Source organism: Scyliorhinus torazame, chromosome 2 (assembly GCF_047496885.1).
Source record: "Scyliorhinus torazame isolate Kashiwa2021f chromosome 2, sScyTor2.1, whole genome shotgun sequence".
Classification (NCBI taxonomy): domain Eukaryota; kingdom Metazoa; phylum Chordata; class Chondrichthyes; order Carcharhiniformes; family Scyliorhinidae; genus Scyliorhinus; species Scyliorhinus torazame.
The window spans coordinates 262,667,436-262,683,438 of record NC_092708.1 but is presented as its reverse complement, the minus strand read 5'-3'; the positions used below and the strand labels follow the sequence as shown (position 1 = coordinate 262,683,438).

The following is a 16,003-nucleotide window of genomic DNA, read 5'->3' as shown; positions in this document are numbered from 1 at the left end:
CCATTTTGGTTCCATAGTTCTTTTCTTTATGCTTTTATGAGATGTGGGTGTTGTTGGCAAGGCCACCACTTGTTGCTCATCCCAAATTGCCATTGAACCTAATTTCTTACGATGCCATTTCAGAGGGCATTCAAGAGTCAGCCATATTGTTATGGGTCCGAAGTCACATGCAGGCCAGCACAGATAAGGATGGCAGATTTTCTTCCCAAAGGGGCACCAGTGAACCAGGTGGGCTTTTTACAACAGTTGATGATAGTTTTGTAGTCAACATTACTGAGACCAGCTTGTAATTCTAGATTCATTAACTGAATTCCAATTTTGGCAGCGGCCTGTGTGGTGGGATTTCAACCCATGTGCTCCAGAGGATTACCCTGGGCCCTCTGGATTACGAGCCCACAGTGCTACTACGCCACTATCTCCCTTTCTTAATTCCAGCCAGGCAATGGTCTCTCAATCTCAGTGCTGAAATTTTGGGTGGACCAACGGCTTTTGGGGGGATTTTTACCAGATTTTTACCTACCTGTGGTTGAGGAAATCATCTGATATCACCCCTGAACAGCCTAATTCTAATTTTCAGGTTATGCCGCCTTGTACGGTCTCCCTGAACAGAAGCACCTCAATTAGATCGCCTTATAATCTTCCACATTCAAGGAAACATCAGTCTAGTCTATGCAACCTGTCCTCTCGATATAATCCATTTAATCCTGGTATTATTTTGGTGAATCTTCATTGCACTGCCTCTAAGGCCAGTATTCCCTTCTTAAGGTGTGTCCTGAACTGATCACAGTCATCAGCACCCTGGCTGCGAACTGCATAAAATATTTTTCCCCCATGGCAATTCTACCTGCTATTTCTTAAGAATTTTACAGGCCTTGTTGCACGTGCAGTTAGGAACACCTATCCACAAGATGGTGTCTGAATGCTCACAAGCTTCATACTTGGTAGTGTTAGAGCCAGATGGAGGAATCTCTTTCCACCTCTCAGTTGACTGCAACAATTTAATAGAATTTGCATTCCAGTTCAGTGAGTGTTTAACAATGTAGGTGCAGACGGGTTTTCCTGTAACTTTTTAAAAAGGAAACCGTATTTATTGTACTCAACACCCAATATGTTAAAAATAGTCAAGTAAAAACACCAGCTCACCCACATAAGCATTCAAGAGGGTCACACAGATAAGTAAGTCACAAAGAGGGAAGGGAGGTGAATGGTTTAAGGCTCCCAAAAGACAGTCAACTATATACAGATCCTATAGATTGACGACTTGGACGTTTTCAGTCTGGTTTCGGTGATCTTTCCAGATTCTGCATTGAAACAATTTGAAAAATGTTGATGGACGGCTTCTGCCTTTTCTTCTAGAATTATCACTTGTTTGTTTCATTTTGAAGACACTGCCTGCACTACTGGACTGATCAGAATACAGGCAGGGCACGCTTGCAGAATGACTGGAGAGAAAGGGACCATGAGTCATCGTCTTGCTGTTACCAGGGTCTTGTTGCACACTGACCTTAAAAGCAGTTACTTTAAACACAAAGGCTTGACTTACTTATCATATGACCTCCTTCACAACCTGGACTTGGACAGTTTCCAAATATAGTCAAGGCAAACTGGGGAACCCTAATTCCAGATCCACTGTTTGAAGTGTTTAGATGACATGGGTGGGGGAGTCTCCTTCTCAGCGGGGCACCTTTTTCCAAAGTGACTGGATCTGATACCTTGGTCTACACACCCCTGAATACACAGATTAGGTCTAGTTGTTTTGCAAATGGTTCAGGAGATGGGTCATTCACACACATTTAAGTGGATTGGCTCAGCTGGGTTTCTTTGGACTGCCTAACTTTTTTTATTTGATTCATGGTATCTGGGTCTTGTTGGCTAGGCCAGCACTTTATGCCATTCCCTAATTATCCTCAAAAAGGTGGTTGTGTGCTGTCTTCTTAAACTGCTGCAATCCATGTGGTGTAGGTATACCCACAAAGCTATTGGGAGAGATTTCCAGGATTTTGACTCAGCGACAGTGAAGGAACAGTGATACACATCCAAGTCAGGATGCTGTGTGGCTTGGAGTTGAACTTCTAGGTGGTGTTGTTTCCAAGCATCACATAGAAAGACAAGGGCAGCAGATGCTTGGAAACAACACCACCTAGAAGTTCAACTCCAAACCACACAGCATCCTGACTTGGATGTGTATCCCAGGGCTGTTGCAATGTGTACCATTTGCAAGATGTGGATTTGGAAGTTGCTGTCTTGGTGAGTTGCTGCAGTACATCTTGCAAATGGTACACATTGTGCCACTGTGCACTGTTGGTGGACACGGTGAACATTTAAAGTGTGGATTAGCTACCAATTAAGCAGACTGCTTTATCCTGGATAGGATTGAGCGGCTTGAGTGTTGTTGGAATTGCACTTATCTAGGCAATTGGAGAATATTTCATCACACTTCTGACTTGTGCCTCGACGACAGGGTCTGGGGAGTCAGAAGGTGAGTTATGTACTGCAGAAACCCTAGACTCTGACCTGCTGTAGTTATATGGCGAGTCCAGTTTCTGGTCAATGGTAGCCCCCCCAGGATGTTGATAGTGGAGGATTCAGCGATGGTAATGCTATTGAATGTCAAGAGGGGGGTGGTTTAGATTCTCTACTGTTGGAGATGGTCAATGCCTGACACTTGTGTGGTGTAATTGTTTTGCCACTTAACAACCCAGGCTTGAATATTGTCCAGTCCTTGCTTCACATGGACATTTGACTGCTTCAGGATTCGAGGGTTCGTGAACAGTGCCAAACATGGTGCAACCATCAGTGAACATCCCCAGTTCTGACCCTATGATGGAGGAAAGGTCATTGAAGCAGCAGTTAAAGATGGTTGGGCTTAGGAACTCCTGCCCTGGGACTGAGATCATAGAATCGTAGAATTTGTGCAGGTTAAACCACACTCATCTTCCTTTCTGATAAATAGAACTCCCAAGCAGCAGAGGGTTTCCCTGGATTTCCATTTACTTTAATCTTGCTCCTGTTCTTTAATGTCACACTTGGCCAAATCTGCCTTGGCATCAAGGGCAGTCACTCTCACCTAACCTCTTGAGTTCAGCTCTTAATGCCTGTGTGAGGATCAAGGCTGTATTGAGGTCAGGAGCTGAATGGCCCTAGTAGAGCCCAAACTGAGCATCAGTGATCAGGTAAAATAAGCAAAACGTTGCAGATGCTGGAATCTGAATCAAGAACAGAGCAGGCCCGTAAAACTCAGCAGGTCTGCCAGCATTTATTAGGAAAGAAGCAGAGTTAGCATTTCAGCCCTTTGACTCTTCGTCAGAAGGGAGAATATATTAGAACTATGAAAACTTCAACAAAATATAGCAATTTTAAGAACAAACGACAGATAGCCTGGTGGGGTGGGGGGGGTTTGAGTTGAGACAATACATGAATGAGAGATTTAAAAGAGTGGGATTTAAGATGGAGGAGAAAGGTCAAAATCTAAAGTTGCCGAACTCGATGTTGAGTCCCAAAGGCAGTGTGCCCAACCGGAAGATGAGATGTTGCTCCTCCAGCCTGCACCAGGTTTCACTAGAGCACTGCAACAGGCCAAGGGTGGACATGTAGGAATGACAGCGAGATCCCGAGTTACAATGGCATGCAACAGGAGGATTGGGGTTATGCTTGTGGACTGAGTGTAGGTGTTCCACAAAGTGGTCACCCAGCCTGCATTTAGTCTCCTCCCGTGTAGAAATCGCATTGTGAGAGTGAATACAATAGACCAAATTGACAAAAGTGTAAGTGAAGCTCTGCTTAACATGTAGGAGTGTTTGGGGCCTTGGACAATGAGGAGGGAGAAGGTAAAGAGGCAGGAGTTGCACATTCTGCGATTGCAAGGGAAGTTGCCATGGGAAGGGGATGGAGAGTTGGGCATGATAGAGGAGTGGGCTAGGGTGTCACGAGAGGAATGGTTCTTGATTTGATTTGATTTGATTTATTGTCACATGTACCGAAATACAGTGAAAAGTATTTTTCTGCGACCAAGAAACGTACACAGTACGTACATAGTAGACACAAGAATAATCAACAGAGAACATTGACAAATGGTACATCGACAAAACAGTGATTGGTTACAGTGCGGAACAAGGGGCCAAACAAAGCAAATACATGTGCAAGAGCAGCATAGGGCGTCGTGAATAGCGCAGAATAGTGCAGAAAGTTGACGGGAGAGTGAGGAGAAGATATGTTTCGTGGTAGCATCGTGCTGAAGCTGGCAGAAATGGCAGAGGATGAGGATCAGTGAGAAGGTTATTCCTGAGTAAGTGCCTCTTGATAGCACTGTCAACAATAGCTTCCATCATTTTGCTGATAGCTTAGGTCTGCTAGTTTTGTAAATGGAAATGTGCAGTTGTGTAGATATTTGACCATGGAACTGCTGTACAGGTCACTTAAAACAGTGTTGTTCAGTCTTATAAAACATATTTTGTGGCTTCAGCCCACAAAATATATATATTTTTTTTAAATATAGAAGAAGATTTTAAAGCAATAGAGAATATATAAGTACTTGTGTGGAATAAGGCTACAGACCATCCATGAGCTCAGCTAATACTGGGACAGGAAAGCAGATGTTGAGTCCAGAGTACATAAACAAATTTTTCATATTTGACAAAGTGCCATTGTCTTTGACTATTGATGGCATCAATATGTGGCCACTCCCCCCCCCCCCCCTTCATTCCAGTTCCATACATACACAAACAGAGTAATAGAATTAGAATAGAATTCCACAGAATGGAATCCCTACAGTGCAGAAAGAAGCCATTTCGCCCATCGAGTCTGCACCAACCCTCTGAAAAAACTCCCTATCTAGGCCCATTCCCCTGCTCTATCCTAACCCCACCTCACCTGTCTGGAAACTAAGGGACAATTTTGCATGACCAATCCACCTAACCTGCTCATCTTTGGACTGTGGGAGGAAACCGGAGCACCCGGAGGAAACCCATGCAGACATAAGCAGAAAGTGCAAATTCCACACAGTCACCCAAGACCGCAATTGAACCTGGTCCCTAGCACTGTGAGGCAGTAGTGCTAATCCCGTGCCATAATGAATGGGAACAGAAAGTCTTGAACGATGTTCCCCTCTCCTCCAAGGGCAATGAAGCCAACTTTAGTGCCCCAACTGCTGCATATCTGAGATCAGTAAAGATAGCTGAGATTTAGGAAAGTTTCTCTGCTTACTCATTTACTCCTTCACAACCAATCATAATTTTATCAAATCTCCTCTTAATTTATTCTGCTAAGAACAATCACATGTCAGTCTACATCATTGTCATAACCTTTTGACAAAGAGTCATCCAGACTCGAAATGTTAGCTCCCTGTTCTGTCTCCACAGATGCTGTCAGACCTACTAAGGTTTTCCAGCATTTTCTGTTTTTGTTTCAGATTCCAGCATCTGCAGTATTTGCTTGTATCTATTGTCATTACCTTGTTTTATAAAATTTGAATTAGTAGGACTGTAAATGAGCTGCAGTAGTTCTAATGATCTGTGGCGCATGCATAAAATGATAGACCATGCAGATTTGTAAGTGATCACTCTCATTTAATAGACACTCACTCAAGAGAACATTATTTATTATGAAACTAAACAGTGAATGTCAGCAGAAAAGATAACCAAGTTTACATTTAAATGACACCGTATCACATCAGACTTGCGTACAATTCTTTATTTTGAAGTGCAGTAATTATAAAATGTTGTTCAACCACAGAGTGCATCATGTCCTCGTTGAAAATGAACTTACACTCACAACATGGTCACTGACTGATGAGTAAGAGTAGGAACTCCAGTTAGCCTTCTCCTCACCTGCCCTCAGTGAGCCCAACACAAGGGATTGATTCTGGGAGTTTTCTGGGCTAAACAGCTACTCAGTCTTTTGCCTCTGACTTCACGGTAGAAGATTAAAAAATTCCAAAAACTGCAGTTAATACAGAGAAACTTGGTGCAATAACCATCACTAGTGGGAAGATATTGAATAAACTAATGGAGCTAAAGGCAGATAAGTCTCTGGGACCTGATGGCCTGCACCCTAGGGTATTAAAGGAGGTGGCAGCAGAGATAGTAGCTACATTGTTTACGATAGTTCAAAATCCCTTGGATTCTAGAAAGGTCCCGATGGATTGGAAACATGTTAGTGTGACGCCCCTATTCAAAAAGGGAAAGAGGCAAAAAAGAGGAGACTATAGACCGGTTAGCTTGACCTCTGTGGTGGGGAAGTTGCTGAAATCAATCATTAAGGAGATGACTGAACATTTGGAAAGCTGAAGCTCAATCCACCATTGCCAGTATGGTTTTATGAGGGTAAGTCATGCTTGACAAACTTGCTCGAGTTCTTTGAGGATGTATCCAGCAAGGTGAATAATGAGGAACTCTTCCAGAAGGCGATTGACAAGGTGCTACAGATCCAAAAGGTGAAATCGCAGGGGTTTGGGGTAGATTGGATTGAGGATTGGCTGATGGACAGAAAGCAGAGGGTCAGGATAAATGGGTCTTTCTCTGGCTGGCGAACTGTAACTAGCGGGATGCCGCAGGGGTCAATCCTCGGACCTCAACTGTTTACAATCTATATAAATGATCTGCAAGCAGGGACAGAGTGTAACATAGCAACATTTAAAATGGGTGGGAAAGCAGACAGTGAAGAAATTATAAAGATTTTACAGACGGAGGTAGACAGGCTCAAAGAATAGGCCAAAATTTGGCAGATGGAGTTTAATGTGGATAAGTGCGAGGTTATCCATTTTGTCCAAAAATATAGACGACAAATTATCTAAATGGAAAGCAGATTCAAAAAGTGTCTGGGCAGAGGGATCTGGGTGTCTTTGTTCATGAATCACAGAAAGTCGGTATGCAGGTACAGCATGTAATAAAAAAGGCAAATGGAATTTTAGTGTTTATTGCAAAAGGACTGGAGTATAAAAGCAGAGAAGCGTTGTTGCAATTTTATAGCGTGTTGGCGATACCGCATCTGGAGTATTATGTTCAGTTTTGATCTCCTTATTTGAGGACGGGTGTGGTGGCATTGGAGGCTGTTCAGAGGAGGTTCACCAGATTGATAACGGGGATGAAACGGTTAGCGTGTGAGAAGAGAATGAACAATTTGGGCTTATACTCACTGGAGTTTAGAAGAATGAGAGGGAATCTCATCAAGGTATTTAAATATTAAGAGGGATTGATAAAGTAAGTGTAGACCTAATATTACCCCTTATGGGGCAATCTAGAATGAGAGGTCACGGATACAGGTTGAGAGGCAGTGGATTTAAAACTGAGATAAGGAGGAACTACTTAACACAGAGGGTGGTGAATTTGTGGAACTCGCTGCCCCATAGTGGAGAGTTATGTAGAATTGGACTCTCATTCCTTTTGGACTACGTCAATTTCATAGATTACATAGAATTTACAGTGCAGAAGGAGGCCATTCGGCCCATCGAGTCTGCACCGGCTCTTGGAAAGAGCACCCTACCCAAGCCCACACTTCCACCCTATCCCCATAAACCAGTAACCCCACCCAACACTAAGGGCAATTTAGCATGGCCAATCCACCTAATTTGCACATCTTTGGACTGTGGGAGGAAACCGGAGCACCCGGAGGAAACCCATGCAGACATGGGGACAACGTGCAGACTCTGCACAGACAGGTGACCCAAGCCGGGAATCGAACCTGGGACCCTGGAGCTGTGAAGCGATTGTGCTAACCACAATGCTACCGTGCTCAAACTGATTGGTCAAGTGTACTGGTGGTGCCAGTTCCCTGTAAGCTCGGTGTTTATTGTATCTTACACAGTGTGACAATAAGCCATTTGGATCTCTTGGGTTCAGTGAGTCACTGAGCTAACTGATCACAAGTGGTTCTCAGTGACAATACTCGGAGGGGGGAAAGGTTAGCCCGGAACCATGCTCTTGATCACTAGCCAGCATTGACTGCAGTATGCATTGTGTGATGGCAGTAATGTATTCCACTGATCATACAGTCTACTAACACGTACCAAGGTGCACACATGAAGGATGGTTGTAGGATGAGGATATGAAATACTAATTATACCCAAAAAAGACTGCACCTTTTGGTGAAATGGAAAGAAAAAAGAACGAGTTGGAGATGATCAATGTACACTCAGATTTTGAAACATTTCTAATGGAATGTAAATTGAATGCTAATCTCAGTATATGTGATAATTGGGTTCTTGTCTTGAGAGCCAATAATCAGTCTGTGATATTGATGCAATGGTAGAAATTCTACCTGGCTAGGATTTATCCAGAGCTTTGTGTAGACACCAGACTAGAGTCTGCCCCAAGCCAGTCATGCTGATCACACTATAGCCGATTATCTCCAGTTTGTCCAGCACCATCCGTGGAGGGTATTTCACACGATATTCTGAACTGTGAATACAAATATGAATTAATCTCTTAAATCAAGACATCAATTTATTTTTAAAAAATTAATACTTTCACTTTGTAGAGATTTTGGTTGTAAAATGCACTCAATGCCTAAGAGTTTCTTTCCACAACAGATAGGTTGGTCACAGCTTTGGCAGCATCCTGTTGGTGGAAAAAACCCTTTGTGTTGCTACTGCATAGTTTGTGCTGTGAGGAGGATGCAAAAAAGCTGTAGGGTGACTTGGACAGGCAGGCTGAGTGGGCAAATACTTGGCAAATGCAATATAATGTGCGTAAACGTGAGGTTATCCACTTTGATGGCAAAAACAGGAAGGCAGTTTATTGTCTGAATGGTGGCAGTTTAGTAAAAGGGGAAGTGCAACGAATCTTGCTGCAGTTATTCAGGGCCTTGGTGAAGCCACAACTTGAGTATTGTGTGCAGTTTTGCTCTCCTAGTTTAAGGAAGGACATTCTTGCTATTGAGGGTGTCCAGCGAAGGTTCACCAGACTAATTCCCAGGATGGCAGGACTGACCAATGAAGAAAGACTGGATCAACTGGGCGTATACTCACTGAGTTTAGAAGAATGAGAGGGGATGTCATAGAAACATATAAAACCCTGATGGGACTGCAGAGGTTAGATGCAGGAAGAATATTCCTGATGTTGGGGACATCTAGAACTAGGGGTCACAGCCGAAGAATATGGGGTAAGCCACCCAGGACTGAGATGTCAGAGAGTTGTGAACTTGTGGAATTCTCCACCACACAAAGCTGCTGGGGCCAGTTCCATGGATATATTCAAGAGGGAGCTGGACGTGGCCCTTGCGGCTGAAGAGTTCAAGGGGTATGGAGAGAAAGTGGGAATGAGATGCTGAATTTGCATGATCAGCTATGATCATATTGAATGGTGGTGCAGGCTCGAAGGGCCGAATGGCCTATTCCAGCACCTATTTTCTATGTTTCTATAGTAGCAGCATGAACTGGCTAGCTTCACCTGTAGTTCAAATTTTTGAGACACCTTTCCCTTCCATGGTAATCTGAGGCAGACTGGGCACTTTTCAAGATCAAAAGTGGCAGCCCATTCATGAGTTTGCATGATATACAAAGAGCAGTGATCTGATTGGGGTAGCCATTATCCTGCTGGATAGCTTTGCACCCTATTTCGACATCAAATTTGCAGTGAGTAAATGGCTCGGGCCCTTTTTACCAGGTTGCTAATAAGACCAATCTTATATTGTGTGGAACAGTAGGAATCCCAGCAAATATTAATCAGTGATGGTGGGCTTGTGGTAGACAGTAGAAGAGAACGCATTGGCAGATTTTTCAAGAAGCACATGGAGAAAGAGCTCATTTGACTGATTCATTTCAAACGTAAGCTGAGCACAGGATGGAGCCCATTAAGGTGTGTAAGGAAATTCTTACATACAACTGCAGATTCAAGTTGAGCAACCAGCTATTATACAATATATATTAAGGACTTGGATACAGGGATAGAAGCTTCTATAGCCAAATTTGCAGATGACACAAAAATAGGTAGGACAGTAAGTTGCAATAAGGAAATAACCTTAAAAATGGATATAGATAGGTTAGGATAATGGGCCAAAATGTGGCAGCTGGAGTTTAATGTGGTTAACTGTGAGGTTGTGCATTTCGGTCAAAAAAATGGGAAGGCAACTTATTATCCAAATGGGGAGAGACTTCGGGGTGCTCTGTTGCAGAGGGATCTGGGTGTCCTTGTGCATGAGTCACAGAAAACGAGCACACAGGTGCAGCAGATATTAAGGAAAGCAAATGGAATGTTGGCATTTCTAGCAAAAGGAATTGAGTGTAAAGGTAAGAAAGTGTTGCTGTAACTGTACAATGCATTGGTAAGACCGCACCTGGAGTACTGTGCACAGTTTTGGTACCCTTATTTGAGGAAAGGTGTAGTGGCATTGGAGGCTGTTCAGAGGAGGTTCACTAGGTTGATTCCAGAGATGAGGGGTTTGTTGTACGAGGAGAGATTGAACAGTTTAGGCCTATACTCTCTAGAGTTTTGAAGAATGAGTGGAGATCCAATTGAGATATAAAAGATATGGATAAAGTAGACGTGAAGCTGAAGCATCCTCATACGGGGCTTTCTAAAACAAGAGGTCAGAATCTAAAACAAGAGGTCAGAATCTTAGAATAAGAGGTAGCAAATTTAAAACAGATTTGAGGAAAAATTACTTCTCCCAAAGAGTTGTGAATCTGTGGAATTACTCCCCCAGAATGCGGTGGATACAGGGACAGTGTGTAAATTTAAGACAGATTTTTAATTGGTAATGGGTTGAAGGGCTATGGAGAACGGGCAGGACAGTGGAGTTGAGGCGAGGATGGGATCAGCCATGATCACATTGTGGATGTTTAGGCTTGGGAGGTTAAATTGCCTACTCCTGCTCTTAGGTCATCTGTTCTGGGAAAGATGCTCTGGCTGATTTTGCAATCCAGCGCTTGGTCTGTATCATTGTAGGTAGATGTGGAACATATCAGCCATGATAGAATGGCAGAGCAGACTCGATGGGCCGAATGGCCTAATTCTGCTCCTATATCTTATGAACGTATGAAACATGTCATCTATATCTCGGAAATATGTCAGGGACATTCTATCCAAGATGCATGTCTCCAGGAAACCAATGAAGATATTAGTGAGCTGGCCTAGAGGGGATCTCATGGCAACACCATCTCTATGGGCACGCATGGTGTTATTAAACTGAACTGTGCAGGTTGCTGCATTCATTTTACTTTTTTTAAATTCAGTGTACCCAATTATTTTTTTTCCAATTAAGGGGCAATCTAGCGTGGCCAATCCACCTACACTGCACATCTTTGGACTGGATGGGTGTTGGGGAGGCGAGGGGTGCCCAAGTTGTTGGACCCCCTTATTGAGAGTTGGGGCTGCTTGCGGGGGGTGGTTCCAATTCTCACTACATGGGGAATTCTGGTGACCGGAGCTCCTCGGTGCTGAAAACAGGGCTATATGCAGCCTCGGCCTGGTGTTCCCTGCTGGGATCCCCTATCTAACTGGGCCACGTTACATAGCAGGGTGTTTCTTGGCGTTGCAAGCGCCAGGAAACACCTGGCTAAACGCGCTTGCTATGGGACTTTGTTCCCATTTAGTTAAATTCCGCCTAATGTATCTGTGTGTTTAAGTACGTCCAACATTCTTTCCTCACGGTAGCACAGTGGTTAGCACTGTTACTTTACAGCACGAGGGTCCCAGATTCGATTCCTGCTTGGGTCACTATCTGTGTGGAGTTTGCACGTTCTCTCTGTGTCTGCGTGGGTTTCCTCCGGGTGTTCCGGTTTCCTCCCACAGTTCAAAGATGTGTAGGTTAGGTGGATCGACCATGTTAAATTACCCCTAGTGTTCCAAAAAGGTTAGGTGGGGTTACTGGGTTATGGGGATACGGTGGAAGTGTGGGTTTAGGTAGGATGCCCTTTCCAAGGGCCGGTGCAGAATCGATAGGCCGAATGGCCTCCTTCAGCACTGTAAATTCTATTAAATCTATGAAACGGATGACCATTTTGTCATGCTATACTTAAGCGGTGGGAAATCTGCGGCATCAGGGCCACATCCAGCCCATCTGTCTTCTGAGTGCAGCCCATGAGACATTTTGTTGACCGTTGCCTGCGCACTAGGTTGGCACATTCCACTGATTTCCATCCGTGTAGTTTTTCCCTTACAGGTATGACTGAAGTGATACACAGATAAAACAAGGGCAAGTGAAGTGAGGTGCATGCTGATAGCTCACAACATTGACTGTGAGAGCTGTGCACTCCCACGGTATCCAAGATGTAAATTAAAAAATTTTTTTTATAGTGTTTGAAGTTGATAATCGTTCTACTAATACAAGGGATTAAGCATTTTTTTACAACTCGTGAAATATTCAGCGTGTATTAAATGTATTTAATCTTATTCGTGGGGTATGGTATTTCCAGGATTTTCAGTTTTTATTTCAATCCTGAACTAACTATCCTGCGAATTTGAATTGAAGGTTTGACAATCTCATACATCCTCCTCTGGGGGCTCTGCCTGCCTGAGCTGAGACACCTTTCTTGGGAAAAAACCGCATCCCAGGCTGCAAGGGTTTCTGCGAGGCTCGTTCATTTTTGAGCTCGGGTAATGGGTCTTTCTGGAAGTTTGGGAGTTCCTTAAACCAAACCGTTGTCATGGTGACACAGTGGTTAGCACTGCTGCCTTCCAGGGACTTGGATTCAGGTCCAGCCTTGGTGACTGTGTGTAGTTTTCACATTCTCTCCGTGTCTGCGTGGGTTTCCTCCGGGTGCTCCAGTTTCCTCCCACAGTCTAACGATGTGCATGTTAGGTGGATTAGCTATGCTAAACGGTTGGGTTATGGCGATAGAGAGGGGGCAGGGGCCGAGGTTGGGTGCTCTTTTGGAGGGCCGTTGCAGACGCAATGGGCTGAATGGCCTCCTTCTGCACTGTGGGGATCCTATGAATTACATTGCTAACAGGAAATCCGTTCCGTTTTTCACATCACTTTTCACTTGTTACTGGTTGGATTTAGGAGCCATAAATGAACTGTAGTACCCTCCAGTGGACAGGTGGAACAGACTCCCAGCAATAATTGGTTTAATGAATGTCAGCAAGATATGAATATTTTGTTGGGGTTGAAGTTTATAGGGAAAAGTCAAAGATAAAAAGACTTGTATTTATGTAGCGCTTTTCATGATCAGAAATCGTGTCTCGGACTCGTGTTTTCGGGATCCTTAAGGGAGAGGGGTAGCAGCCCCAAGTCGTGGTCCACATAGGGATAGAGATGTAAGGCAGGAATTCAGGGAGCTAGGGTGGAAACTTAGATCTAGGACAAACAGAGTTATTATCTCTGGGTTGTTACCCGTGCCACGTGATAGCGAGACGAGGAATAGGGAAAGAGAGGAGTTGAACGCGTGGCTACAGGGATGGTGAAGGAGGGAGGGTTTCAGATTTCTGGATAATTGGGGCTCATTCTGGGGACGGTCGGACCTCTACAAACGGGATGGTCTACACCTGGACCAGAGGGGTACCAATATCCTGGGAGGGAAATTTGCTAATGCTCTTCGAGAGGGTTTAAACTAGTTCAGCGGGGGTTTGGGAACCTGAATTGTAGCTCCAGTATACAGGAGGTTGAGAGTAGTGAGGTCATGAGTAAAGTTTCAAAGTTGCAGGAGTGTACTGGCAGGCAGGAAGGTGGTTTAAAGTGTGTCTTCTTCAATGCCAGGAGCATCCGGAATAAGGTGGGTGAACTTGTGGCATGGATTGGTACCTGGGACTTCGATGTTGTGGCCATTTCGGAGACATGGATAGAGCAGGGACAGGAATGGTTGTTGCAGGTGCCGGGGTTTAGATATTTCAGTAAGCTCAGGGAAGGTGATAAAAGAGGGGGAGGGGTGGCATTGTTAGTTAAGGACAGTATTACGGTGGCAGAAAGGATGTTTGATGAGGATTCGTCTACTAAGGTAGTATGGGCTGAGGTTAGAAACAGGAAAGGAGAGGTCGCCCTGTTAGGGGTTTTCTATAGGCCTCCGAAAAGTTCCAGAGATGTAGAGGAAAGGATTGCAAAGATGATTTTGGATAGGAGCGAAAGCAACAGGGTAGTTGTTATGGGGACTTTAACTTTCCAAATATTGACTGGAAACGCTATAGTTTGAGTACTTTAGATGGGTCTGTTTTTGTCCAATGTGTGCAGGAGGGTTTCCTTACACAGTATGTAGATAGGCCAACGAGAGGCGAGGCCATATTGGATTTGGTACTGGGTAATGAACCAGGACAGGTGTTAGATTTGGAGGTAGGTGAGCACTTTGGTGATAGTGACCACAATTCGATTAAGTTTACTTTAGTGATGGAAAGGGATAGGTATATACCGCAGGGCAAGAGTTACATCTGGGGGAAAGGCAATTATGATGTGATGAGGCAAGACTTAGGATGCATCGGATGGAGAGGAAAACTGCAGGGGATGGGCACAATGGAAATGTGGAGCTTGTTCAAGGAACAGCTACTGCGTGTCCTTGATAAGTATGTACCTGTCAGGCAGGGAGGAAGTGGTTGAGCAAGGGAACCGTGGTTTACTAAAGCAGTCAAAACACTTGTCAGGAAGAAGAAGGAGGCTTATGTAAAGATGAGACATAAAGGTTCAGTTAGGGCGCTCGAGAGTTACTAGTTAGCTAGGAAGGACCTAAAGAGAGAGCTAAGAAGAGCCAGGAGGGGACATGAGAAGTCTTTGGCAGGTAGGATCAAGGATAACCCTAAAGGTTTCTATAGATATGTCAGGAATAAATAAATGACTAGGGTAAGAGTAGGGCCAGTCAAGGACAGTAGTGGGCACTTGTGCTTGGAGTCCGAGGAGATAGGAGAGGTGCTAAATGAATATTTTTCGTCAGTATTCACACAGGAAAAAGACAATGTTGTCGAGGAGAATACTGAGATTCAGGCTACTAGACGAGAAGGGCTTGAGGTTCATAAGGAGGAGGTGTTAGCAATTCTGGAAAGTGTAAAAATAGATAAGTCCCCTGGGCCGGTTGGGATTTATCCTAGGATTCTCTGGGAAGCTAGGGAGGAGATTGCTGAGCCTTTGGCTTTGATCTTTAAGTCATCTTTGTCTACAGGAATAGTGACAGAAGACTGGAGGATAGCAAATGTTGTCCCCTTGTTCAAGAAGGGGAGTAGAGACAACCCCGGTAATTATAAACCAGTGAGCCTTACTTCTGTTGTGGGCAAAATCTTGGAAAGGTTTATAAGAGATAGGATGTATAATCATTTGAAAGGAATAATTTGATTAGAGATAGTCAACACAGTTTTGTGAAGGGTAGGTCGTGCCTCACAAACCTTATTGAGTTCTTTGAGAAGGTGACCAAACAGATGGATGAGGGTAAAGCAGTTGATGTGGTGTATATGGATTTCAGTAAAGCGTTTGATAAGGTTCCCCACGGTAGGCTTCTGCAGAAAATACGGAGGCATGGGATTCAGGGTGATTTAGCAGTTTGGATCAGAAATTGGCTGGCTGGAAGAAGACAAAGGGTGGTGGTTGATGGGAAATGTTCAGACTGGAGTCCAGTTACTAGTGGTGTACCACACGGATCTGTTTTGGGGCCACTACGGTTTGTCATTTTTATAAATGACCTGGAGGAGGGCGTAGAAGGATGGGTGAGTAAATTTGCAGATGACACTAAAGTCGGTGGAGTTGTGGACAGTGCGGAAGGATGTTACAAGCTACAGAGGGACATAGATAAGCTGCAGCGCTTGGCTGAGAGGTGGCAAATGGAGTTTAATGCAGAAAAGTGTGAGGTGATTCATTTTGGAAGGAATAACAGGAAGACAGAGTACTGGGCTAATTGTAAGATTCTTGGCAGTGTGGATGAGCAGAGAGATCTCGGTGTCCATGTACATAGATCCCGGAAAGTTGCCACCCAGGTTGAGAGGGTTGTTAAGAAGGCGTATGGTGTGTTCGCTTTTATTGGTAGAGGGATTGAGTTTCGGAGCCATGAGGTCATGTTGCAGCTGTACAAAACTCTGGTGCGGCCGCATTTGGAGTATTGTGTGCAATTCTAGTCACCGCATTATAGGAAGGATGTGGAAGCATTGGAAAGGGTGCA

General features: G+C 44.2%; 1 protein-coding gene across 3 annotated transcripts in view; it reads right to left on the bottom strand.

The window, feature by feature from the left end:
- Positions 1-1,101: 1,101 nt before the first annotated feature.
- gchfr (GTP cyclohydrolase I feedback regulator) overlaps positions 1,102-16,003 on the bottom strand; it is a 49,232-nt gene continuing 34,330 nt past the window's right edge. For 2 of the 3 annotated variants that reach the window (XM_072486354.1, XM_072486371.1), the window contains one exon: positions 5,544-8,393. In XM_072486354.1, coding sequence (XP_072342455.1) covers positions 8,258-8,393 — 136 coding nt within the window. In that variant the 3' untranslated portion in view covers positions 5,544-8,257. Of the gene's footprint in view, positions 1,443-5,543; positions 8,394-16,003 lie in introns of those variants that run through there. The other variant, XM_072486363.1, reaches the window with a different exon arrangement.